The following is a 27,547-nucleotide window of genomic DNA, read 5'->3' as shown; positions in this document are numbered from 1 at the left end:
AGAAGGGTAGGAATAAGAATGTATGTACAGTATGTTTGAGTGAATTTGTTTGCATCATTAATGCCAAAGAGTCCAAAGAGAATGAATAAGTGTATTATGGTCTGCTTCTTAAAGTGGAGCGCCACCCAAAAGGGGAAGTTCCGCTTTAAGGACTGCTCCCCTGCTCCCCATTAAGGATTGGCACCTTTGGGGGGAGGGAGCGGGTACCCGAATTTGACAAGTACCTGCTCCCACTTCCGGTCTGATCGCCTAGGCGACCGGAAGCGGAAGGCGTCCTCCCTCCCTGTAGTCTTTTGGGACACGTGACAGGTCCCAGAAGACTACAGGACCATTCATGAAGCGCAGCGCTACTCACGCATCCGCAGTGGGTACCCGGCTGTGAAGCCGCAAGCTATCACAGCCGAGTGCCCACACTGGAGATGCCGGGCTCCTGGAATACAGGATGGCCGGTGAAGTGGGCTGCAGGGGACACACCGCGGGACCAAGGGCAGGTAAGTGGCTGCTTTTTAAAAGTCAGCAGCTACAGTTTTTATACCTGCTGACATTTATTTGTTGACAGGGTGAGTGGAACTCCGCTTTAAGGTAGAAGTTTTTTATTCATGTGGAGTATGCCAGTAGGGGTGTAGAGGTGGATATAAGTAATAGTCAGTGTTAAACATTTATATAACAAGATGAACTGTGAATCCAATCTCTAAGCATTCTGAGGGAAAAGGCACAGTTATAGTGTTCTCTGTCTGGGAGACTTAAAGTGGTCTCCCAGACAGAGAACTTCCATGTTGTGTGTACTGTGGGAGACCAGATAGAGTGAATGCAGGGTCCTGGGTTTATTAACACTTTAATTCTTTGGGTGAGTGACAGCCAATACAGGGATTGGCAGAGAGGGATGGCAGACATTGAATGGTTGGTAAGGTGGATGAGCCTGGCAGCAGCATTCATGATGGACTGGATTGGGGATAACCTATATAATGGTACGTCATTGACGAGGGAGTTGCAGTAGTCGAGAAAAGAGATAACCTGGGAGTGAATTAGGAGCTTTGTGGTGTCATTGATTTAGAAAGGGCGTATTTTGAAGATGCTGCGGAAGTTAAGAAGGCAAGCTTTGGAAAGTGATTGGATGTGGGGCCGAAAGGAGAGTTCAGAATCCAGGATTACACCCAGCACCCTGGCATTCGGGGACGGGTTGATGGTTGTGCTATTGATCTTGACAGAGAAGTCAGGGGAAGGGGCACATGGGGAAGGAAATATTAAAAGCTCAATTTTGGGTAGATTGTGTTTGAGAAAGTGGTGTGACATCCAGACTAATATGTCAGTCAGTACATTAGCGATGCCTGAGGAGACTGATATTGTGAGCTGAGGAGTAGAGAGATAGATTTGGGTGTCACCAGCATATAAATGATATTGAAAGCCATGGGAGGCTATCAGCTGATCCAGGGAGGAGGTGTGGATCAAGAATAGGAAAGGTCCAAGAAAAGAACCTTGGGTGACCCTGACAGAGAAAGGAAGAGGAGAGGAGGAAGTAGAATTATGTGTGACACTGAAGGTGCGGTGGGATAGGTAGGAGGAGAACCAACGAAGAACACAGTCATGCAGACCAAAGGAATACATTTTTTTTGAGGAGGGGAGTGGTCATTCATATCAAAGGCAGCCAAAAGGTCCAGAAGTAGGAGTACAAAATAGTGTCCATTCATTTTAGCTGTTAGTAAATTGTTTGTGAGTTTTAGGAGAGCAGTTTCGGCAGAGTGTTGAGAGCAAAATCCAAACTGAAGGGGACCAAGAAGATTATTCCTAATGAGGTGGTCACTCAGTTGGTTGTAGACCAGGCGTTCAAGGAATTTGGAGGAAAAGGGAAGCAAGGAGATGGGGCATAGGTTGTTAAGGATGGTGGAGTTAAAGGAAGGATTTTTTAAGTATGGGGGTGACTAGTGCATGTTTTAGAGTGTTGGGAAGATGCCAGAAGAGGGAGAGATTGAAGATGTGAGCCACAGAGTATAGAATAGAGCCAGAGGGTGACTGCAGTATTTGAGAGGGAATAGGGGACTGGTGGTTAGGTGGGCATTAGAAAAAAGTTTAGCAACCTTGTCTATAGTAGCATTGTTGAATAAGTGAAGTGTTGAGTGTACCAGTGGACATGGGGTGTTAAGTGGGGGGATATCTGTAGAGTGGAGATTTCATCACAAATTGTATCAGTCTTATATTTACATACAGTATATAAAAAGGAGCTTTCAATCTAAGGTCCCTTTCTCACATTCATACACAGGCCAATTTTAATAGGAGCCAACTAACCTACCAGCATGTCTTTGGCATGTGGGAGGAAACCCAAGCAAGCATGGAGAACATGCAAACTCCAGAAAGGAAATGCTGTGGTTGGGATTCAAACAGCAACCCTAATACTGCTAGGCAGAAGTGCTAACCACTTAGCCACTGTGCTGCCCAAAGTAGCTCAAATTGCTATAAATGTTAATGCTGGTTCCTATAGAAAGGTATTACAACACAGAGTACATTGCAGTTTGTTGTGTATGGGGCAGCATAGAAGCTGAATGACCTGTGTCTACAGCTAAAATAGCTACAATGGGCACGTGATCATGAGAACTGGGTCATGGAGCAATGGAAAAAGGTAGTCTGGTCTGATGAATTATGTTTTCTTTTACATCATGTTTATGGTTGGCTGCACGTGTGTCACTTACCGAGGAAAGCGATGGCACCAGGACACACTATGGAAGGCCCACAGAGGCAGTGTGATGCTTTGGGCAATGTTCTGCTGGGAATCCTTGGGTCCCGCCCTTCAAGTGGATGTTACTTTGACATGTACCACCAGCCTAAACATTGTTGCTGACCAAGTACATCCCTTCCTGGAATGGTATTCCCTGATGGCAGTGACTTCTTTCAGCAAGATAACACACCTTGCCACACTGCAAAAATGGTTCAAGAATGGTTTGAGGAACACAACAAAAAATTTGAGAAGTTGATTTGGCCTCCAAATTCTCCAGATCGCAATCCAATTGAGCACCCCTGAAAAGTGCTGGAAAGGCTAATCCATGGAGGCCCCACCTCACAACATTTATAAAGGATCTGATACCGATGGCTTGGTGTCAGATACTCCAGCATACTTTCAGAGATCTAATGCAGTCCATGCCTGGATGAGTTAGAGCAATTTTGGCAACAAAATGAGAACCTACTCAATAATAGGTGGGTGGTCATAAAGTTATGGCTGAGCAGTGTATGTATTTAAAGGAACCCTCAGTTTTCCTAATAAAAAGTGAAACATAATTAACTATTAAACAAGTCTTTATGTACTTTAATTAAACCATCTGTGCATTAAAATTTGAAGTCATTATGATTTTCTGAAATTGTGAGATACTTTCGAAGATGCCTGACTACTAAAGAAATGCTGGGGCTGTCCTTTTTCTTTTTACAATAATGAGGTTGTTCAGGTGGTAATAATGAAGGTAGTCCCTTCCACCTAGCAGTCCATCTCAGAAAGTCAGAAAGTTTTTCCATAATGGGGAAGGGTACTTGAACTTCTCTTGGTTTGAACACCTGGCTCTTTTTATATTGTTTTCTGTGACATCATGATGGAGAATCCACCTTAGTTTTTATGCACATGCCTAAAGCGTGCAGAAATATATTTCATGAGAAAAGTGCTCTTTATGATTACCACATGACCCTATTAAAGGGAGCTGTACATTAGCATGTACAATGCACAATAAAGAATGTAGAGAAAAGCACTGCCCCTAGCTATGATATGGAATCCCATGTTTTATTAATGAAGTCCCACACAGCCAGTTAATGTTCAGCTTTGTGCCATTCAACAGTTTACAATGGACTTTCTGTGGGTGATTGTAACAAAGGTAAAATTATGGTAATGATGGTGTTAAAACTCTTATAAAGATCAGTTAACAAATTAGATAAACCATCCACAGCATATGTGAGATTTTACCTGGGTACAATCTAACAAGGAAATTAAAGTGTTAATTTCAATACAAAATTGAAATTAAATGCTAAATGCATACAGGAAATATTGGTTTACCTGCTGTACAGGATACCAGAGATGGGTCCTAGATGGGAGATATGTGTCCCCATTGTTTGGGATGTGTTCCCTATAAGGTTGATGACAAGAGCAGGTCACGTACTAAGGGATTCTCATCCCTGCAAGATGAGTGGTTCCACGGTGATCTGATGGAAAGGGTACATCTGATTTCCAGTTTTCCCAGGATTTTTAAGTCCTGATATGGGACAGGAATCCAGAGGATCAAAGATATTGTGGGTGGAAAAGAGCTTCCAACCCTGGTTAAGGTTTTGTGGTCCTGAAGGGGTTACGTACCTGAGAGAAAAGGCTGAAAAGAGCAGAAAGCAGTCAGCAGGTGTCCATGAGGTGTGCTGTGGAACAGGACTCCCTTCTGAGCAGGAGGTGTGTGCTGTTTGAGCTAGTGAGACACTGCTGAGCTGTGAAGATCTTTGGACACCTGAAGCAGGCGGAGACCTTAAACCCTATTATAGGACAAGGTTTTGCTGGTGGTGAGCCGAAGTTTTGCTTTATACCTGAGATTTATGTACTGCTCTGTTTGTTCATGTTTTCATGGTGAAAGTAAGCTGTTTTTCATTTACCTTTTGAAAAATAAAGACTGTTTGCTTTTAACAATCCAGACTCTCCCAAATATCACACTGCTCAGAGCTTATGATTTCCATCCACATACTGCTATACCAGTCTATGCCAGCATCTTTTGTTGTTAATATGATGATCCTGGAACATGCCTGCTTGTGATGCTGGAACACCAATACTGCAGGCTCTTTTTTAATGGAAAGCCTGGTGTATGAAAATAATGCCAATACTCCTCTCACAGCCATCAAACTATCTTCAGTCTTAAGACTCATACTATCTTTGGTAGTTAAAATGTGATTGTCAATGCAGGAAGCAGAAAGAGAGGACAAAGCACAAGCTTGGAAGTATAATACTACTGCCCTATTATTAAAATGGTTCTATAATCTCAATGTTTTTTACTTTCATTTATTCTATGTATGAAGATAAACAAACTTCTGTATGTAGCAGCCCCCCCCCCCCAGCCCTCCTAACACTTACCTGAGCCCCCTCTTGATCCAGTGATGTCTACGAGAGCCTCAGTTCTCAAAGGATTCTCACTTCTGATTTGTTGAGGCAGCTGTCAATCACAGCCAGTGAGCCAATCAGGAGAGGGAGGAGGCAGGGTTGAGCCACGGCTCTATGTGTGAATGGACATTCAGAGCCACAGCTCAGCAGCGTGCCTGCTCAGGTGCCCCCATAGCAAGCCAGATGCACCAGCGGGGGACCCGAGAAGAAGATGATCTGAATTGCTCTGTGCAAAGCCACTGCACAGAGCAGGTAAGTATAACATGTTTGTTATTTGTAAGAAAACAAACAGACTTTTAGTATCACTTTACGCCAGTGAGATGCTCTCTGTAATTTTACTGCAGAGGATTACACAGAGCTCAAATAAGGTAAATGGAGTGCACTATTTTATATTTTGGCAAGATTGCAGTAATTATTTGATATCATTAGCAGCTCACTGTTTGCTTTCACCTGACAGCTGCCTTTAACCCCCGGTTCAAATATCTGCAGCCGTGTGGGCCGTGTTTTGTGTGGGACGAGAGCCCATTCTTTTGAATGGACTCCCGCGCCCTGGGACACGCAGGAAAAAAGTCCCTGCACTTCTTTGGAAAACTCAGCCCGCACTGGAATCGGTTGCTATTTCCAGTGTGGCGCCGTGCCATTAGAATGCGGGTCCGCATTCCTCTGTGCGGGTGGTGCGGCTGCACGGATTTTTGTGCTGATCCACAGCGGCACCACCCGCACAGATGTGAACCTAGCCTTAAGGTTGGTTCACACTGAAAATATAAAATCAGGTGCAGTCTAAAGTTTTTAAAACACAATAATGCTTTCCTGTTTAAAGACATATAATTAACAGGCATTTCCATGCAAATGAAAAATCTTTATATGAGCCAAAATATAATAAAAGGTAACACAGCATATTATTTGTAGAAGTTTATTGAGCATTTTACATTTTTACATTTTGTAAAAATACAAAGATGATACTTTTATAAATATACAAGTTGCATAATATTTGAATACATGTATAAACAGATGAGTAATTTTATAAAAATTATACATATGGAATCTGAGTATGAAACAAAGGCATTTTGAACAGTTTTTGAACCAGCAAAGATACACTATTCACAGAATAATCAGAGTAAACAATCTTTTCAGTCTTACAAAACTGACAAGATTTGCAGCAAAGAAAAAAAGATGCAATATGTTATTTACACTTTACAAGTAAAATACATTTCCAGTTCATCCCAGAACGTTACTCCAGTGCAAGCTTTTGGCTGCAGGAAGCAAGGATTTTATAGACAGGTTTTTAAACAGTCTAAATGTAGGTATTCTCTTTTAAAGTTTTATTTCTCTCATCTGATCCTAGAAGGAGCCCAAGTTTAATAGGTGGTATTACATAGATGGGCCTGAGTTTAACATCAGTCATAGACAACAGGTAATCTATGACCAATCCTGTTGAAAGCTAGCACTACAGGTCTCACATGCTCCCTCAACACAGCCTCTCTAAGCAAAGACATGCAAGTATGGGTGACCCCGGCATGCGTGTTTATGTACTGTCTGAAAAAATTATATCAATAAATCATCAGGTGATCAGACTGTGCCTGCACATCCGATCTCCATGTATCGTCATTGGCATAGTTTTAGTTTCTTTCAACTACAATATGTATCCTTTGTGTGACATATATTTATTTATTTATTCCAGGTACTTATATAGCACCGTCAATTTACGCAACGCTTTACATATATATATTGTACATTCACATCAGTCCCTAACCCTCAAGGGGCGTACAATCTAAGGTCCCTAACTCACATTCATACACATACTAGGGCCAATTTGGACAGGAACCAATTCACCTACCAGCATGTCTTTGGAGTGTGGGAGGAAACCGGAGTACCCGGAAAAAACCTACGCAGGCACAGGGAGAACATGCAAACTCCAGGCAGGTGGTGTCATGGCTGGGATTCAAACCAACGACCCTAGTACTGCCAGGCGGAAGTGCTAACCATTTAGCCACTGTGCTGCCCATACCATATACAAATTACTGGTTTTTGAGGAAGCCTCTTCTGTAGGCAAAAAAAATCATTAAATCAGCTGACTGGATTTTTGAGGATACCCACTTATTGTGTACACTGTCCAGTTCAACTGGAAATTATAAAAATGCTTATACTGTATACTGTACCTATATGTATTGATGTCTCTGGGTGGCTTTATTAACTAGTATGTGCTGCCCTATCTATCAGCTCCCATCATCATTCTAGTTAACAGAAGGAAGGCGATACAGAGCAGAGATATGTGCATCTATAGATCTCTGAAGCCCATACTTGAGCAAGCAAACAAGGGAGGCAGGGCCACCTTGTTTTTATACCTGAATACTGGATTATAGACAAACTCAAATGATTACTTTTTTCAAAGCATATATTTACTATCATTGTGAACATGTTTTAATACCAGCAATTATTTTATTACTGGTGATTTTATTTACAACAAAAGTGACACTAAATTGTTATTTTTATTAAGATTAGCAACAAGTGAATTCAATATATGTGGATCAACTCAACTGCAACCTATTCATTTCACAGAGTTTTATTCCATACATCTTCATACAGTCCCCTGGCATAGTTCAGCTATTTACATACTAAACAATACTTTTTTAATGTACAGTTTATTCGTTTCTATAAATCAAAGTGCTATGTACAGTATAACAAAAATGCAAACCATAATTGTGGGAAGTTTAGTTAAACAGTGCACATAAAAGATGACACACAAAAACAGAAAAGGGTACAAATGGAGATGTTGGTTTCATTTCACCTTTTGCAAGACACTGTTTATCCAAGCATTAAGCCGCAGCTAATTTGAAAAAGGATAAATCAAATGGCTGAAACATTTTGAAAATACAATAAAAAGAATTTAAAAGCAATGCTGGATGGAAAATTGTAAATATACTGTAAGTGGTGTTTTACCACAAAATATGGACCCGACCAGTGGTGCTTAACATGGAGTCAGGGAGAGTGATTTACTGAAAACGTTTTTAGGACCCTCAGTATTAAAACATTCCTTTTTCTAAATCCCTTGTAAAATGAATTTTTACTTTGCAAAGTAAATTTTCAGTTAGTTTATTGAAATCGAAGTGAAAATTAACACTGCAAGAAAATGTAAAACAATGTTTTTTGCTTCCATATGATTGAATGATAGACATCAGCACAGCTTTACTTAATTCACTAAGCTAAGCAAAAATTCATGTTGTACTCCTTTAATAAATCAACCCCAGTGAGTTCCTCTGGTGCTGAGAAGCTTGCAATTTGCCACCCATCCGGAAGTCTTCTAAAGCCTGATCCTCACCCAGATGTTTCATTGGGTCATCCAATCATCATGACCTTGTCTGGTAAAACTGTCAGAAATGTCACACCTTGAGAGGGTCAAGACTTGACAAGATAGATGTGCTTTTACCCAATACAGTATATGCAGAGGTTTTTAGGCTGGGTTTTGGCAGGAAAATTGGCTGAACGAATGTATGCAAATATTTGAAAAAAATCAAAGTAGCATGAAGCACTATAAAAATACAGTAATGCTGCAGTGACCACATAAAATTGTCATTTTCTTGTGCATATATTTTACATTTGCTTTTTTAAATATACAGTATGTATTCATTTTGATCATTTTTAAGTGCTGCATGCATAAATATAAAGTTTAGGTTTTTTTTTTAGATTTTACATTAAAGTACGGTATTATGGAGTACTAAGGTCACCAAAGCCAGTGTTTTTATATTTAAATTCATTTGGAGGAGTGGTAGAATGTTGCAACAGGTATGTACATATATATTTGATATAGTGAAAGTGCATCCTGTGCTATAAAATAGAGCAAGTTTAGCTATGCATGTCAAATCATTTGGTCCTTTTTTTGATGAAATTCTCTTCAATGACTCTTGATATGTCACTCGGTAAAAATCCAATAATGAATTAAATATACTGTAAATATTTGTTAAACCACACACCTACCTTTTCCATTACCTCAGATAGTGTCTACTCTTAATTCAATAAGAACACAGGGGTTCACCCTTTCGTTCTTTCACGCCAGTAGAATGCTGAAGGAGTGATGTTATGACTCCTGTGTTCTAACTGAATCAGATGTGAGCTGAATGGCAGCTGATGACACTACAGTATGGATCTGGCAGCTGAATGGCAGCTGATGACACTACAGTATGGATCTGGCAGCTGAATGGCAGCTGATGACACTACAGTATGGATCTGGCAGCTGAATGGCAGCTGATGACACTACAGTATGGATCTGGCAGCTGATGACACTACAGTATGGATCTGGCAGCTGAATGGCAGCTGATGACACTACAGTATGGATCTGGCAGCTGAATGGCAGCTGATGACACTACAGTATGGATCTGGCAGCTGAATGGCAGCTGATGACACTACAGTATGGATCTGGCAGCTGATGACACTACAGTATGGATCTGGCAGCTGCATGGCAGCTGATGACACTACAGTATGGATCTAATTACTAAGAACTATTCAAGGAGTAATTAAAAATCAGTGTGTGATTTCCCAAGCCAAATCACAAGCATGTTAGTTGCAACTATTCTTTAACTGATTATTATTGAATGCTGCAAATTTTGTGTTTCTCCTAAAATAGGGGCTATAGGTAATAAATAGTAAGACTTTCATAGGAGCAAACAGATAGCAAGTTTGATGTAATGTACATATATAATTATTTCAACAGGCCAGCATAATTTTACAATATAATTTTCTCTCATCACTAACCTTGTTACATACATTCTACAGACCTACAAAATACAATCAAACCTTCCTGTACATTCTTTTTCTGTCTTTTGTTTCTTTCTGTTTACCAACTGAATCTTCACATATCATCATCTTTCCTAAAGAAAAAAAAGCAACAAATCAAATATACATACAATTTTTCACACTGTAAATAATAAACATATTAAAAAAGTGCTATCTACCAATTCCCTCAAAAGGTTTCATTGCAGATTGCACTTTATATAAATAGTAGTTTTGGTCTATGTTGAGATTTCTGTAGCACAGCGGTTCAGGGGCGCATATAATGTTCAGTATATGTAATATAATCACGACTGTCAGAGACTGCTGACATACTAGAGGGCAGGGGCGGACTGACCATTTGGAAACTCGGGCACTGCCCGAGGGCCCGGGGTTAGTAGGGGGCCCCATGAGATGCCCCTGGTACCTTTTTCATAGGCTTTTTTGAGTTTGGGCAAGGACACAGGGGCCCCATGATCCCCTATTGCCCGGGGGCCCCATGAGTTGTCAGTCCGCCCCTGCTAGAGGGGGATGATCAGAGACTCTGGACATGCTAAAGGTGAAGTCGAAGACTGGAGAAATGCTGTAGAAAACTATGAGAGACTGGAGACTGGTATATGAGCCTAGAAGAGATCACTGATATTACTCCTTTACAAATCAATGCTTCCACTACTGGCTGCTGGGGTGGAGGGCTGCACAAAAAGTACCATAGGGCTGCATGTGACCCTAGGGCTGCAGCTGGGCTACCAGGGTTTTAGCATGACCAGTAGCATAATTTATGTCCAAATGATTACCTATACCTGCGATTTTTTTTTCTTCTATGCATCATTCCCTAAATTCTAAAAAAAAACAATGGCATTGTTTTCTTACTCATTTTAGGTATTGTGCCTAGTCTTTACAGCAGATTTTGCCACTATACATAGCTTGACTACGATCGCTGATTCTATGGATTATTTCCATGGCTTTGACTGTCTATGGATGCATAGTGTGTATTTGTGAACTTTGGAGTATGTAGACAAGTGTAAATGGTACAAAGAAAGCTGAAACTATAGCATGTAAACAGTCAGCATGGTAGTGTACCTGTGCAGGGGGTAGATAAATTACTTCTCATGCTAATGTGGAAGGTGTTTGGCATGGAGGACAAATGTTTTGTTAAATGTAAACTTACATGTTAAGACATTTTTAAATAATTGATCTTTTCCCAAACTGCATCCCATCACATTTGTGCCCTGAACAGCTGCCTGTCAACTAATGTAATCCCTGCAACACCCTTTCAGTTAGAAACAATAACTACCACTATAACAGAAAAAGATTTACCTGTTTAAGGCATACAAACTGGCCCAAGCATTTTCTCTGCTGACAGTCTGTCCAAGGACAATCATTGAATTTCTGTCTCTTCTTTTAATATCATTTTGCACGAGATCTGGCCTATGGAAACAAGTATATAGTGGGATTATAGCACTGTAGAGGAATAGTGATTCTGTAGGATCAGTATATATAAGTTATAGAGGTTTCCTTGGATGAAAGCACAGAAAATATTGATGATCCTGCATGCCATTCTAATTCTAAGTAGTAAGAAGTATTTATAAGTCAGAGACATACTGGGATATGCGGAAACTGATTATGGTCTTATGAGTGGACTGCACAGAAGCTTGCTGGCAGTGGATTAGGTACCGGGGTTATTAAGATATTGAGTTTTCTTTCAGGCTCAATTCTAGACAAACAGCTAAATACATACATGAAATACATATCAGCAGGCTGTTTTTACCTGGCAAAGGATTTCTGTCTTTTTAGTCCTGAGAGTTTTTATATCTTTGACACATAGCTCAGGGCACTGTGCAGACCTAGTTTTAATCTGCTGCAGTTAAATGTGAAGTTTTCCTAAAAGGATTTTTAGCCCTACAGCTTTAACGCCCTAACTTCCTTGCAATTAGGTATGTTCCACGATGTGCAAGCAGCTGGATCCTGGAGAAATCTCAATGCAAGGATGCCAGTTCCCCTCCTGGTTCTGAACCTCCTGCACAGCGATCTATTCAAAGATAGCTTGGGATCTTCAGGCTGAATTCAATTGAAAAAGCTCCCGATGGGGACCAGCCCCTTCCTCCATTGAGAAAAGTTATTTTGTTGCATTGCTGCATGTAAAGCCTGGTACACACCCAGTGGGCTGAATAACAAATAAGATCTGCCCCTTCCCCCCACCAGAATACACTGATCAGTACTCGAAGCCATTGGCCGTGGGTTTTTCAGCCAGTTTGTACCCAGCCTAAAACAATAGGTGCATAAAAGAAGAGAATTCAGTCATTCACCCAACTTGAAAACAATGAAAGAACCTTTGTCAATGGAGGAGGAGGAGAGGTAGCAGGTTCCCATTAGAAGCTTTCTCTATTGAATTCAGTCTGGAGACACAGAGTTACTAACCATTACAGTGCTGTAAATTCAGAGAAATGATGAAGACCACCATCCCTGCAATGAAGATTTTTCTAGGATCCAATTGTCTGCACAATATGGGACATGCTTAAATACAGGTAAATTAGGTCATTAAAGCTGTCAGACTGAAAATCATTTTTTACTAAACTTCAGCTTTAAGTGACACTTACATGTTTTATCTCTTTTTATTTAATGAAGAATTAAAAAGCCCAGTTCAGCAGTAATTTGTGTCCTGAAAGTATAACTAAAGGCATTTTTTTTCCAGTTTTTGATAGAGTAGAGAGGGATTAGAAGCGTGTCAGTTTTTATTGCTGTCTGTGCCCCCCATTAAGGAGATTCATCCTTTCTATTTGTCCTGTTACCATTATCATTGAAAGTGAAAGTTAAAAAAATTCCAAATTATGGGTTGTCCCCAGAAAAGTAATAGAGGGGAAATCTTCTAATGGGGACACTACTTCTGGTGACCTGGGGGTCCCCAAGGAATTCCCTTCATTTTCAGTGATTTCCTTTCATTTCCTGATTGGCTAAAGGACAGGAAATGAAGGAAGATCTCTGCAATGGGATGCAGATGGCGAAATAAAACCTTACAGGGGTTATAACCCTCCATCGCTCTATTCAAAATGAAAAAAAAAAAAGTTTTTTGCCTGGAGTTCAGAGGATTCTAATAGCTATTGCCTGGGTAAGCTTCCATCCAAGATAGATAAGATAATTAAATCAATACACCATATTTCTTTGATAAGCTTGCCAGTAAGGAAATGATTTTCTTTAGCTGAAGGCAAAGCAATAAAACATTATGAGGCAGAGTTATAAAAGTCTTTTTCTGTCAAGTGTGAGTTAACTAAGTGGGGTCAAATGAACAGTTAAGGTCTTAAAAAGGCATGTTTAAACAAAAACATAAGGAAGTGCACTGGACATGCTTCTGTCTGGGATTTCTTTAACACAGAACAATGAAAGGAAATTCAGATGTTTCTTCCAGCTGTAAATGTGACATTATAGATGTGTTTGGAGAATATAGACTATTTCCTCATGCACAATATACAAAATGTCATTTATACTTTCCTGGCTATTTTTGTCTGTTAAATGTTGTTTATAACATCACACCGTTCAAAGTTTATGTAAAAGTAAATTTTAGATGGTGTTTAAGAACTACTCTGGTTAGAAATACTGCACATTTTAATTGATTAAAGTAATAAATTACATTTAAAAAAGTAATGTAAATTGGACATTTCTTTCGTACCTAAAAAAAATGGTTGGCAAAAGGTGACAAAATACCAGTCTTTACCTTTAGCTCAAATTCTTTGTGTTTGGCAAAACTGTAATGTGGTTGGCCAGACTGTCACAGCCTCCTCTTATACTAGTCATAGATGACTCAATTTTCTCTCATTTTGATGGGGGAATGCCTCCCGTGGCACTCCTGTGGCACTACTGTGTTGGGAAGAGCCTTCCCAACTGGTAGAACAATGGATTGACTTGGTTACAATCAGCCTACCTATACATGGTTGGAATCTGGGCCGCTCCCTGCTTAACCACCCAAATCTCGATTCATGTGTAGCAGACTTTAGAGTCACACAATGGGTTATCCATTCTTTAGTGGAACAGGTGACTACTTTCCATTTCAGTGAGAGCAAAAGCCTTTGGAGGTCAACTGGCTGAAGGGGAGTGTATGAGCTGGAGCTAAAGAAAATGTTTAGATATACAGTAACTTTGATGACATGATAGGAGCGCTTATGCTAAAGCTCCTTATAGACTGCATACACAAGTTGACTACCCTCAGACATCACCCCTGCCTGACAGGTCTACAAACACAAGGATCCGACTTGTAAAAAAGATGTATGTTTATGTCAGTGTAGAGGGGAGGAAATGAGCAGCGTCATCAGACACTGATAGATGCTGCCAATTTCATGAAAAACCTGCCTAATTAACTCTTCCTCCTTCTTCTAGGGGTCCTTCAGCTCAAGATATTCACCCAATCCAGCAGAAAAAAAACAAGAAACTGTCATCTCATGATTAAGTGATTATGTAAATAAACAATGGAAATGATCCTCCTTTCCTCCCTTTATAGTAAAATGAATGAAAAATACAGGAGTAATTATGAGGCTTTCTTAAAATATCAATAACAGATAGGCTGACCTGGAACCTTAATGTAAATCAATGGCTGCCCAAGTACTGATAAGTAAAATAGCATTATTTCCTTAATGCACATGAAAATACCTTTCAAACAATGCTTCACTTGTGAAAACCATACTGTCCTGCAAAAAATCAGCTTCTCTAATTTTAAGTAAATAGTTTTTCTAATATGTTGTTAAATGAATTAGCTTTTACTTTTTGGACACTACTGAAATCTAATATGGCAGCCCCAGAGCACAGTTACCAAGGTCTCATATGTGCTGATTTTTATGGAATGTATAATATAAAGTACATTGATACCTAACTGTGCATTTGTCATTAAGTTATCTTGCTGGCTACAGGTTTGCTTTAAGTGGAACTTAAAGTGGAGTTCCAGCCCTTTTTGTAGTTATTAAAAGTCAGCAGCTACAAAAACTGTAGCTACTGAATTTTAATAAACACACACTTAGCTGTCCCAGAGTCCAGTGTTCTCACCCACACCATCCCTTCTCCCCTTTTGGCCTCCACAGCATCTCAACTGTGGGCACCAGGCTGTGACAGCTTGCAGCTTCACAGCCTGGTGCCCACTGCGCATGCGTGAGTCACGCTGCACCTCCTAATTGATCCAGCAGTATTCTGGGACCTGTGAAACTTTCCAGGAGATTGCTGAACTTCTGGCTCACTTCACCGTGGCGAACTGAGCCAGAAGTGGGAGCGGGTACCTGCTCCCCCCTAAAAGGGGCCGAATATGGCAGTGGAGGGGGGGAGGAAGCAAATAAGCGGAGATTCCGCTTTTGAGTGGAACTCCGCTTTAAGCTTCATAGGACAGTTAGAGATGCAGGTATAATCATCCAGTCCTTGGGCAAAATGCTCAACCGGGGACCCATATGGAAGAAAAATATATTTGAAATATATTTTAAAAATATTCTTCACAAACATATGTACATATATTTGAAATACTACAATTTTGGCCATGTTCAATATATTTCAAAATATATCTCAATAAACATACATGTACAGTTAGGTCCATAAATATTGGGAGATCAACACAATTCTAACATTTATGGCTCTATACACCACCACAATGGATTTGAAATGAAACAAACAAGATGTGCTTTAACTACAGACTGTCAGCTTTAATTTGAGGGTATTTACATCCAAATCAGGTGAACGGTGTAGGAATTACAACAGTTTGCATATGTGCCTCCCACTTGTTAAGGGACCAAAAGTAATGGGACAATTGGCTTCTCAGCTGTTACATGGCCAGGTGTGTGTTATTCCCTCATTATCCCAATTACATTGAGCAGATAAAAGGTCCAGAGTTCATTTCAAGTGTGCTTTTTGCATTTGGAATCTGTTGCTGTCAACTCTCAAGATGAGATCCAAAGAGCTGTCACTATCAGTGAAGCAAGCCATCATTAGGCTGAAAAAACAAAACAAACCCATCAGAGAGATAGCAAAAACATTAGGAGTGGCCAAAAAAACTGTTTGGAACATTCTTAAAAAGAAGGAACGCACCGGTGAGCTCAGCAACACCAAAAGACCCGGAAGACCACAGAAAACAACTGTAGTGGATGACTGAAGAATTCTTTCCCTGGTGAAGAAAACACCCTTCACAACAGTTGGCCAGATCAAGAACACTCTCCAGGAGGTAGGTGTATGTGTGTCAAAGTCAAAAATCAAGAGAAGACTTCACCAGAGTGAATACAGAGGGTTCACCACAAGATGTAAACCATTGGTGAGCCTCAAAAACAGGAAGGCCAGATTAGAGTTTGCCAAACGACATCTAAAAAACCCTTCACAGTTCTGGAACAACATCCTATGGACAGATGAGACCAAGATCAACTTGTACCAGAGTGATGGGAAGAGAAGAGTATGGAGAAGGAAAGGAACTGCTCATGATCCAAAGCATACCACCTCATCAGTGAAGCATGGTGGTGGTAGTAGTGTCATGGCGTGGGCATGTATGGCTGCCAATGGAACTGGTTCTCTTGTATTTATTGATGATGTGACTGCTGACAAAAGCAGCAGGATGAATTCTGAAGTGTTGCGGGCAATATTATCTGCTCATATTCAGCCTAATGCTTCAGAACTCATTGGACGCCGCTTCACAGTGCAGATGGACAATGACCCAAAGCATACTGCAAAAGCAACCAAAGAGTTTTTTAAAGGAAAGAAGTGGAATGTTATGCAATGGCCAAGTCAATCACCTGACCTGAATCCGATTGAGCATGCATTTCACTTGCTGAAGACAAATCTGAAGGGAAAATGCCCCAAGAACAAGCAGGAACTGAAGACAGTTGCAGTAGAGGCCTGGCAGAGCATCACCAGGGATGAAACCCAGTGTCTGGTGATGTCTATGCGTTCCAGACTTCAGCCTGTAATTGACTGCAAAGGATTTGCAACCAAGTATTAAAAAGTGAAAGTTTGATTTATGATTATTATTCTGTCCCATTACTTTTGATCCCTTAACAAGTGGGAAGCACATATGCAAACTGTTCTAATTCCTACACCCTTCTCCTAATTTAATGTAAATACCCTCAAATTAAAGCTGACAGTCTGCAGTTAAAGCACATCTTGTTCGTTTCATTTCAAATCCATTGTGGTGGTGTATAGAGCCAAAAATGTTAAAATTGTGTCGATGTCCCAATATTTATGGACCTGACTGTATATACCATATGTTGAAATGCATTTTTATTACAAAATATATGAAAAATATTTTTAAAAATACATTTTCAAATATACCGTATGTCTTTACAAATACAAATCTACATTTTTGGAATGCATTTACAAATATATGTAAAAATATATGTTAAAATGACTTCTTTATATGTTAAAAAAATCTGAAGAATATATTTAAAAAAAAATTGTAAAAATATTTTTCGTATATTTTGTAATATATAAAAAATGCATTTCAACATGCAGTGTGTGTATATATATATATATATATATATATATATATATATATATATTTTTTTTTTTTTTTTTAATTTTTTTTTTATTTATTGAAATATATTTTTAAATATATTGAATATGGCCAAAATAGCATTTCAAATATATCAATATATTTGGGAAGAATATTTAAAAAATATATTTCAAATATATTTTTCTTCCATGTGGGGAGTGTATTAACAAAACTGCTTGGCTTAGTCTTAATGGTAGAAAAGGGCAGTGTAGATATGGAAATGTGTTATTTCAGGTTACCTGTAGAGCTGAGGACAGGATCTCTTCAATGATGCTGAGGATAATCCTAATTTATTCTGATTCTTTTTAGTCTTTTTAAGAAGATCTCGGACACGTCCCCATGGATGGATATCCAGCTAACAATCAAAAACAGATGTTACTCCAACATCCTCACCTTTTTCAGTAAGCCTCATAGTTTGTATCTGTTATGTTGTATGTATCTGATCACACAGCATTTGACATAACTTTGACTTTGGAGTTTATATAGAACAACAGTCTTACATCTTTTACAATACAGATAACTATATTTGGTTTCACATGATGCAGTGATACAGGATATTTTGCCTTTAGTTCAGACCTGACCCTCTATAACATTCATCCAGGGCGAACAGGCTAATCCTGCCAGAGAATTCGAGCTGAGTTGAAAAGCAAATACTGCAGGTTTAGGCATGTTGTGACATAATGGAGGAATGTCTAAACTTGCAGTAGGGAGAAAGACACATTCCTTTAGTCAGAAACCATGGATGACAACCCTTGCACTTCTTTTTCATTAATGTTAGTATAATTTATTAAAGAATCACCCACTCAAACTGATATTTCAGTTTTTTGGTATATGCTGGGGAGTTAAAAACAGTGACAGTTTCTTATATTTCTTGTGGTTCTACTGGTGAGATCTGGGCTTGAGTTCTTGGTTCTGCACACTTTCTGTGCCGCTTTTTTCATTTTCTTCTTGATTTTGTATGTATTTTATATTATAGAGTGTAGCAGGCAGTACAAGAGATGAGTGGGAACACTCAAAACTCCAAGGTGGGCAGGAGACAAGTAGGGACCTATGCTAGGGACTGTTTGCTCTTGGAGTATTTAAGGGCCAGTTTCACTTTTTCCAGAAAATAGCCTATGCAGTCAAGGGGCCTCAGTAGATGTTAAAAAAACTGCACAGCTTTGTAAGATGTTCATTAATTTTATTGCTATACCTGTAGGCCATTTGGAACCCCTTGGAAGCCTGGCTGAAAAACTCCCAGTTAACAATCCTCCTGTCTTATTGTTGTTAAGATGTGAAAACTGTTGGATTTTGCTCCTGTACAGTTGGGAACAAACGTCCTATGGTTCTCACATTCTAGCAACAAGGCAGGATGTAGATATTGCTAAATGGGAGTTTTTCAGCTAGACTTCCAAGGAGGCTCAAATTGACTTCAGGTATGACAAAAAATGAATAATCATTTTACAAAGCTGCAGTTTTTACTATCTACCAGGGCCTTTTGCATAGGCTATTATCTGGAAAAGGTGAACTTCACCTTTAAACTACATAAAATACCAGGCACCACCTATGAGTACAATATCATTTTTAGGTGAGCTGACCCTTCAGATATGTGTACATACCTACTGGCTGCTGCTTAGACCTTAAAGCAGAGCTCCAGACTCCCCCCAAAAAATTAGAAGTCAGCAACTACAAATCCTGTAGCTGCTGACTTTTAATTTAAAAACATTTACCTGTTCAGGGATCCAGCGATGTCCTCACCCGAGCCGATTCTTCAATCAGCTTTGGTTGCAGGGGATGGCATCTTAAGTAAGGGAAACTGGCAGTAAAGCCTTGCAGCTTCACAGTTGATTTTCTACTACGCATGCGCGATGCGTGCTGCGCTTTGTGAATGGTCCCGCAGTTCCAGAAGGCTGCTGGGAAAGGAGGGGGAGCCGAACTTCTGGCTCAGATCGTCACGGAACACAAAAATTAAAAGTACAGTAGTTTGCTACAGGTAACTTGCTACATTAAACTGTTTTTTTTTATAAATTGAGCCTGTTTTAATAAATGATGAAATTTTGCAGCAGCTGAGCAAAGGGTGCTTGGGTGTGACAATGCCTGAAGTTTGTCAGAGATTTTCCAACATGCCCATATTTCTTTGCAACTCATAAAGGAATATTACCAAGGAAAAAAGGTAGAAAAGAAAGCAGATGGGAAAATGGCATGAGTCAGGAGATAAGGGTAGTTAGTTGTTATAGGAATGGACACATCCATCACTTTAGTTGAAACTGATGAGGGATTTGTTTGTTTATGGCTACCCTAATATACAGTCAGCAGATGTTGTTGTAAGAATCAGGCAATTTGTATTTCTTGAGTGATTTTTGTCACACTCCAATTTTTCATTCTGCAGCTGATGCCTATAAGCTCCTGTGGACAGATTCTATTTGATACAGTAATATTGCTGCTGATATTTAGATTCCTTAAAAAAAACATCTCTTAGGACAGCAGGCTAAAACCAGATGCAAGGCCTTAATCAATGAGTTGATTTAATTGCAAATACAGTATTTGATAGTCATGTATTGTAGATCTTGGAATGTGAGGATTAAAATCCCATAAAAGCTTTTTGGAGGACAAACTTAAAACATCAGCTGCATACACATCCCAGTTCCAGAATGCTGTTAGACCCATTTGAGAAAGTCACTTCAAAGACTATTTATCCAGCTGTGTGTTGTTTTATCTAAAAATACAGTTCCAGTTCCAGATGTCATCCTGTTCTAAATGCATCATTTCGTAGTATCATTTTATTTTCCTTTGCAGATGTTAGAACAACGAAATGTGTTAGGGTTTTGGGTTTATTTGAAAGTGATAAACTAGTTTTGAGCATTGCTTTTGATAATTGGACTATGTAGGGGTTAACAACACAGCACTAATGACCTTGGCCAAGCATCAGAATTGCATGATATCACACACAAGAGAAGAAGATTAGTGTTGATCCCATCAAGCCAGCACTTTGAGGCTCAGATTTGTCAACACTCATTGTTCTTAGAGATTTGAGTGGCTATGGTCAAGCATATAACATCATCATCATTTAAGAAGGTAAGATATCAAAGTTGAAATAAGCTTTAACATTATATATATATATATATATATATATATATATATATATATACACACACACATATATGCATATACACATATACTATATTGCCAAAAGTATTGGGCCGCTTCTCTAAATCATTGGTTTCAGGTGTTCCAATCACCTCCATTGCCACAGGTGTATAAAATCAAGCACCTAGGCATGCAGACTGCTTCTACAAAGATTTGTGAAAGAATGGGTCCCTCTCAGGAACTCAGGGAATGCAAGCGTGGTACCGTGAGAGGTTGCCACTTGTACAATAAGTCCATCTGTGAAATTTCCTTGCTACTAAATATTCCATGGTCAGTTGTTAGTGGTATTATAACAAAGTGGAAGCAACTGGGAACAGCAACTCAGCCAAGAAGTGGTAGGCCACGTAAAATGACAGAGCAGAGTCAGTGCATGCTGAAGCGTACAGTGTACAGAAGTCGCCAGTTGTCTGCAGAGACAATAGCTAAGGATCTCCAAATTTCATGTGGCCTTCAGATTAGCACAACAACAGTGCATAGAGAGCAGGGGCGGACTGACCATTCAAGCACTTGGGCACTGCCCTAGGGCCCAGGATCAGTAGGGGGCCCCATGAGATGCCCCGGTACCTTTCATAGGCTTTTTTGGGTGTGGTTTGAGTGTGGGCGAGGACACAGGAACCCCATGGTCCCTTATTGCGAGGGTGCCCCATGAGTTTTCAGTCCGTCTCCGGTAGAAAGCTTCATGGAATGGGTTTCCATGGCAGCTGCATCCAAGCCCTACATTGCCAAATTCAATGCAAAGCGTCAGATGAAGTGGAGTAAAGCACGCTGCCACTGAACTCTAGAGCAGTGGAGACATGTTCTCTGTAATGACAAATCACACTTCTCTGTCTGGCAACCCGATGGACGTGTCTGGGTTTGGAGGTTACTAGGAGAACGGTACTTGCCTGACTGCATTGTGCCAAGTGTACAGGTTGGTGGAGGAGGGATTATGGTGTGGGGTTGCTTTTCAGGGGTTGGGCTTGGCTCCTTAGTTCCAGTGAAGGGAACTCTTAAGGCGTCAGCATACCAAGACATTTTGGACAATTTCATGCTCCCAACTTTGTGGGAACAGTTTGGGGATAGCCCCTTCCTGTTCTAACATGAGTGTGCACCAGTGCACAAAGCAAGGTCCATAAAGACATGGATGAGAGAGTTTGGGGTGGAGGAACTTGACTGGCCTGACCTCATCCCAAAAGAACACCTTTGGGATGAATTAGAATGGAGACTGCGAGCCAGGCCTTCTCTTTCGACATCATTGCCTGACCTCACAAATGCACTTCTGGAAGAATGGTCAAACATTCCCATAAACACACTCCCAAACCTTGTGGACAGCCTTCCCAGAAGAGTTGAAGCTGTTATAGCAAAGGGTGGGCCAACTCAATATTGAAGCCTACGGACTAAGACTGGGATGTCATTAAAGTTCATGTGCGTGTAAAGGAAGGTGTCCCAATACTTTTGGCAATATAGTGTATATACAGTGTATATGCAGTAAGTATGTTAGGTAAGTAAGAATTTTAAACGCTTGCTTGCAGTGTTTCTCTTTATCATAAACACTTTTTTTGTTAACTTTCAATGTTTCTGACAAATCTGACAAATCAAGTTTCCCTAGCACAGCCTCTTGCCATAGCCCTGTGTAGGAATGTCCACACAAGGGAGGCTTTAACAGGTAATAACTTGAAATATGTAAATGTAGTTAAATGCCATATAATGTTATAAGAATATTGTTTTTGAAATTAATGGTCTTTTTAACACCTCCAGATACAGGCATAGTCTGGACCAGTGAGTTTGTATTTCAGACACTGTCCACGAAAGCCCCATTCATAAATGAAGGTTGAGCAGATTTTGTACATGTCTGGGGGATCTTACTATGGATCCAGAATCAAGCTTGTTTCTCCATTAACCGGTATACAAACATGTAAGGCAACACCATAAAATTTGTTTAGAAAATTATTTACCTTTTTCATATCTTGTTCCAGTGGTGGGAAAACTTCACTGAAATTTCTGTCCCAGGCAAGCTTACTTTCTTTGTCATCACATTTTAGTTTAGTGAAAGGCTTCCTTACTCCCAGTATGTTAGGACTTCTCCAACCATCTAACTGGATGTTGTTTCCTACAGCAGTACGCAGAGAGTTACAATGGTACAATATTGTGCTGTACTTAATGTTCTAATTTTTACCTAAATCATGGTCTACGCACAAACAGCAGTAGATTCCGTAACCAAACTAAATGTGACCATTTTACTGGTTTACAAAAAATAGCATATGCTTGTGATACATCTCGGTTCCATGTATACACCTGCAAAGTAGATATTTTATATTAAAAATGAGTAATTATTAAAATGTTGGTGCTGGTACTTTACAGAATGGTATATTCTAGTGTCAATGTTAAACTGCAGAGGCCAGATACTTGGTGAAATTATAGTCAGACAGGCACTTGAGCAAAAGGAAGTCACTGCCTGACTCAGGTATGGGGACAACAACCAGCCTCCATTAGCTGAGCAGTAAAACAGAACTGATCTTGTATTTCTAATTTTGCAACCAAATTGGGATAACGTCTGCTTTATATTTGTTATGTGTTCCCATTCACATAGCATTACTTTAAAAAAGGTATTCAAAATTGCTGCTTACCTTTTTACTTGCTTTTTACTCACTTAGAATCTTATTTAACTCTTTCCTTCTATGTAATGTTAAAGAAAAGGGTGGGAAATAATGTTTTCCATAATTAACCCTGTCTGAACTATGTTATCAGCTCTCCATTATCAATTGTAAAATAAATGTGCAGAACTGTCTGTCCTAACAAAGGGTAAAGATCTCAATGATTTGTGGTACACTTGGTGGTACACCTTGGGGGTTATTTACTAAACTTGAAGAGTACAACATGTGGTGCAACTCTGCATAGAAACCAATCAGCTTCCTAGTTTTAATGCCGAAGCTTAATTGTACAAGCTGAAGTTAGAAGCTGATTGGCTGCCATGCACAGCTGCACCAGATTCTGAGTGCACCAGTTTTAGTAAATCTACCCCTGTATATTAATGCACAAAACAAACTCCCTCACGTTGTCCCTTACATTGCCATCTATTCTAAGCAATAGAAGTGGCCTATAGAGTTCTATGTATAAACCTTCACAAAAGAAACAACTAGCCCATCTCATTCTTATCTTACATCATCGCAGGATACTGGGGTTTCTTTTATCCCTGAGAATTTATAAAGCGTTTGATTCGCTTTCTTGGGAGTATTTGACATATACGCTGTCTAGATGGGGGTTTGGTGATGCATTTCTGGCTTGGATCTCAGCTTTATATTCGTCTCCCTCGACCTCTGCTAAATATGCAGGGTTTTTTTCCTCATCTTTCCCTATTTTCAGGGGCACGAGATTATACTCATAGATTACAGATATCCCGTTATGGGTACTCTTGGAATCACACAACTGTGCTCCGCTTTCCTTAACTACATTGCTTTGGCTCCCGCCTAAGTTGCGCCCTCCGGATTTGAGTCCTATCATGCTTCACAGTTTATGAACCTGGGATTCTGTTAAATATTCGGGTAATTTGATATCATTGTTTCTACCTCTTTTGCCGATTACGCATAACCCTTTATTTCCACCAGGCCTAGAACATCCCCCTTCTTTCTCTTGGTGGACCTCCCATGGCTTTGTTATTGTACATGATTTTCTGAGCGCTCATACGTTTCCATCGTGGGAGTCTCTTTGAAAATCAAGGGGGGTCCCGCCACGGGAATATTATTGGTATTTGCAATTGCGCCACTGGGTCCTATCCCTGCATTGTATCTCTACATATCCTTACCGCAAAACGCCCATTGAACACTTCTGTCAGCATTCCCCAGGGTCCCCTGGTCTCATTTCTGTAATTTACGCCTCTCTTAACAGTAGGTCCTCCTCACCACCCCTGTCTTATGCATCTCAATAGGAGCGAGATCTGGGTTTCTCGATTGCAGTCGAAGATTGGCACAGGGCCTGGGGGATGGTGGCAAAATGTTCATTCAATACAGTCACTCTTGAGGCAGCCTACAAAGTTCTCCTGCGGTGGTACTGGGTCCCAGCCCGGACTGCTCACTTTAATCCAACTCCTTCAAGGCCCACTGCGTCCGACTATTCTCCCCAACCCCCCTGAAGATTGCTGTGATATACCGGCCTCCTGGATCCATATCCCACTTCCTGGATGACTTTTCCTCCTGGCTACCCTTCTTCCTCTCTTCTGAGCTACCCACCATCATCCTTGGGGATTTCAACATCCCTGTCAACCTCGACAACCCGGCCACATCCCATCTCCTCCACTTAACCTCCTCCTTTGCACAGTGCATACAATCCACCACCCACTCCGATGGTAATATCCTTGATCTTGTCTTCTCCAACCTCTGCGCTCCCCACAACCTCACTAACACCCCCTTCCCTCTCTCTGACCACAACCTGATTACCTTCTCTATCTCCTCATCCTCCAACGCCTACCCCTCCAAATGTCACACTACTACCAGCCGTAACCTCCGCAACCTTAACCCTGCCCTGCTCCACTCTGCAGCTGATCAACTCCACGACAGCATCCTCCCCCTGTCCTGCCCCGACTTGGCTATGACTGCCTACAACAACGCGCTGTCAACAGCCCTTGACTCACTAGCGCCTTTAACCACACGCAACATCAGACCCCGACCGCTCCAGCCCTGGCAGAATGATCACACCAAAACCCTCAAACGACACAGTCGTGCCCTGGAGTGACTATGGCGCAAAACCAAATGCCAACAAGCCTTCACCCGCTACAAATCTGCCTTCCACACCTACACCTCCTCCCTCCACGCAGCCAAACAAGCCTACTTCCTGACCCTCATCAAGGCCCTCTCCTCCAATCCTCGCCGACTCTTCTCCACCTTCAACTCTCTACTCTCACCACCCCCACCCCGCCCAGCACCTCACTCACCGCCCTTGAGATTGCCAATCACTTCAAAAACAAGATTGACACAATTCGCAAGGACATCGCCGCAACTCACACGCCCTCTCAACCCGTCCCCTCTCACGCAGCTACCCCCTCATCCCCCCTGTCCCTCGACATAACCCGCAGGGACTTCGTCGCTGCTCAAAATCCCTCCAACCCCGTTCCCCCTCACTCAGCTACCCCCTCATCACCCCTCTCCCACGGCCCCACCACTGCTCTGACCTCCACTTCCACCCCACCCTACATTCCTCATACTGAAGCCCCCCCAACACTCCGCACCTTTGACCTTACTACTATCGAGGAAGTCTCCAAGATCCTCTCTGATGCCCGCCTCACCACCTGCCCCCTCGACCCTATCCCCTCACAACTCCTACGACCTCCCTCCCCCTCCATCCTACACTCCCTCACCCACATCTTTAATCTCTCCCTCTCCTCCGGCACTTTCCCCTCCCCTCTGAAGCATGCACACATCACCCCCATACTTAAAAAGCCCTCCCTGGACCCCAATGACCCGAACAACCTCAGACCCATCTCCCTGCTCCCATTTACATCTAAACTCCTCGAGCGCCTAGTCTACACCCGCCTATGCTCTCACCTCAACGACAACAACCTCCTCGATCCCCTACAGTCTGGCTTACGTCCCCTACACTCCACTGAAACTGCCATACTCAAACTCTCCAACGACCTGCTAACCGCCAAAGCTAATGGCCACTATTCAGTGCTCCTACTCCTTGACCTCTCTGCGGCCTTCGACACAGTCGTCGACCACCCCCTCCTCCTCAAAAAACTACACTCCCTTGGCCTCAGAGATTCTGCTTTCTCCTGGCTCTCATCCTACCTGTCACAACGCTCTTTCAGCGTTACCTATAATGCTACCACCTCCCCCTCACTCCCCCTCTCTGTTGGGGTCCCTGAAGGCTCTGTCCTCGGGCCCCTTCTCTTCTCCATCTACACCTCCTCCCTTGGCCAACTCATACACTCTCATGGCTTCAACTACCACCTATATGCCAACGACACACAAATCTATCTCTCAACCCCCCACCTCACCACCTCAGTCTCCACCCGAATCACACACCTACTGAGCGACATATCAGACTGGATGTCACTCCACTTCCTTAAACTGAACCTCTCCAAAACCGAGTTTCTTGTCTTCCCCCCAGCCCGGACACCACCCCCCATTGACTTCTCCATCACATCCAACAACACCACCATCAAACCCGCCCCGCAGGCCAGAGTATTTGGTGTCATTCTGGACTCCAACCTATTCTTCCAGCCCCAAGTTCAATCTTTAACAAGCTTGTGCAGACTCCACCTCCGCAACATCGCCAAAATACGCACGTTCCTAACCCCAGAAACCACTAAACAGCTCATCCACTCCCTCATCATATCACGACTCGATTACTGCAACTCCCTCCTTACAGGCCTGCCTCGCCGCTGGCTATCCCCGCTTCAGTCAATCCTGAATACGGCTGCCAGACTCATTCACCTTTCCAACCGCTCCATTTCCGCCACCCCCCTCTGCCAATCCCTCCACTGGCTTCCGATTGCGCAACGGATCAAATTCAAAATCCTAACACTGACGTACAAAGCCGTCCACCATACTGCCCCGAACTACATCACTGACCTAATATCCAAGTACCATCCAGCATGCACACTCCGCTCCTCACAAGACCTCCTTCTCTCTAGTTCCCTGGTCTACTCCTTCCCATGCCCGCCTCCAGGACTTCTCCAGGGTGTCACCCATCCTCTGGAACTCCCTGCCTCAACCCATCAGATTATCACCTACTCTCCTCTACTTTAGGCACACCCTGAAAACCCACCACTTCAGGGAAGCCTACCCCACCCCCTGCTAACTTGCCAACCTCCTCCACTCTTCCTACCACCCCATCCCCCACAGCTATCTCCTCCTGTGCCACCATCCCCTCCCTCCTAGATTGTAAGCTCGAAAGAGCAGGGCCCTCGATCCCCTCATGTTTTGCATTGTATTGTTGTTGTTCTGTCCCCCTTTGTAATGTACAGCGCTGAGCGAACTATTGGCGCTTTATAAATATTGTATAAAAATAATAATAACTGGCGGAGACAGGTGTTTCCGGAACTGTGGTCTACATGGGGACGTCTTGCACATTTGGTGGTC

At 41.5% G+C, this 27,547-nt stretch overlaps 1 protein-coding gene across 1 annotated transcript in view; it reads right to left on the bottom strand.

Moving 5' to 3' along the window:
- Nucleotides 1–6,003: 6,003 nt before the first annotated feature.
- Nucleotides 6,004–27,547, bottom strand: part of LOC149454128 (uncharacterized) — a 66,076-nt gene continuing 44,532 nt past the window's right edge. Inside the window, exons 5-8 of the mRNA XM_089687732.1 lie at nt 22,427–22,581; nt 17,606–17,721; nt 11,186–11,296; nt 6,004–9,969 (exon numbers count right to left, since the gene is read on the bottom strand). Of these exons, the coding sequence (XP_089543858.1) occupies nt 9,951–9,969; nt 11,186–11,296; nt 17,606–17,721; nt 22,427–22,581 (401 nt within the window). The 3' untranslated portion in view covers nt 6,004–9,950. The remainder of the gene's footprint in view (nt 9,970–11,185; nt 11,297–17,605; nt 17,722–22,426; nt 22,582–27,547) is intronic.

Source organism: Staurois parvus, unplaced genomic scaffold (genome assembly GCF_062004578.1).
Source record: "Staurois parvus isolate SC_StPar_1 unplaced genomic scaffold, SC_StPar_1.0 ptg000437l, whole genome shotgun sequence".
NCBI lineage: Eukaryota > Metazoa > Chordata > Amphibia > Anura > Ranidae > Staurois > Staurois parvus.
Note: the sequence above shows the minus strand (reverse complement) of the source record. Positions and strands in the feature narration are given on the sequence as shown.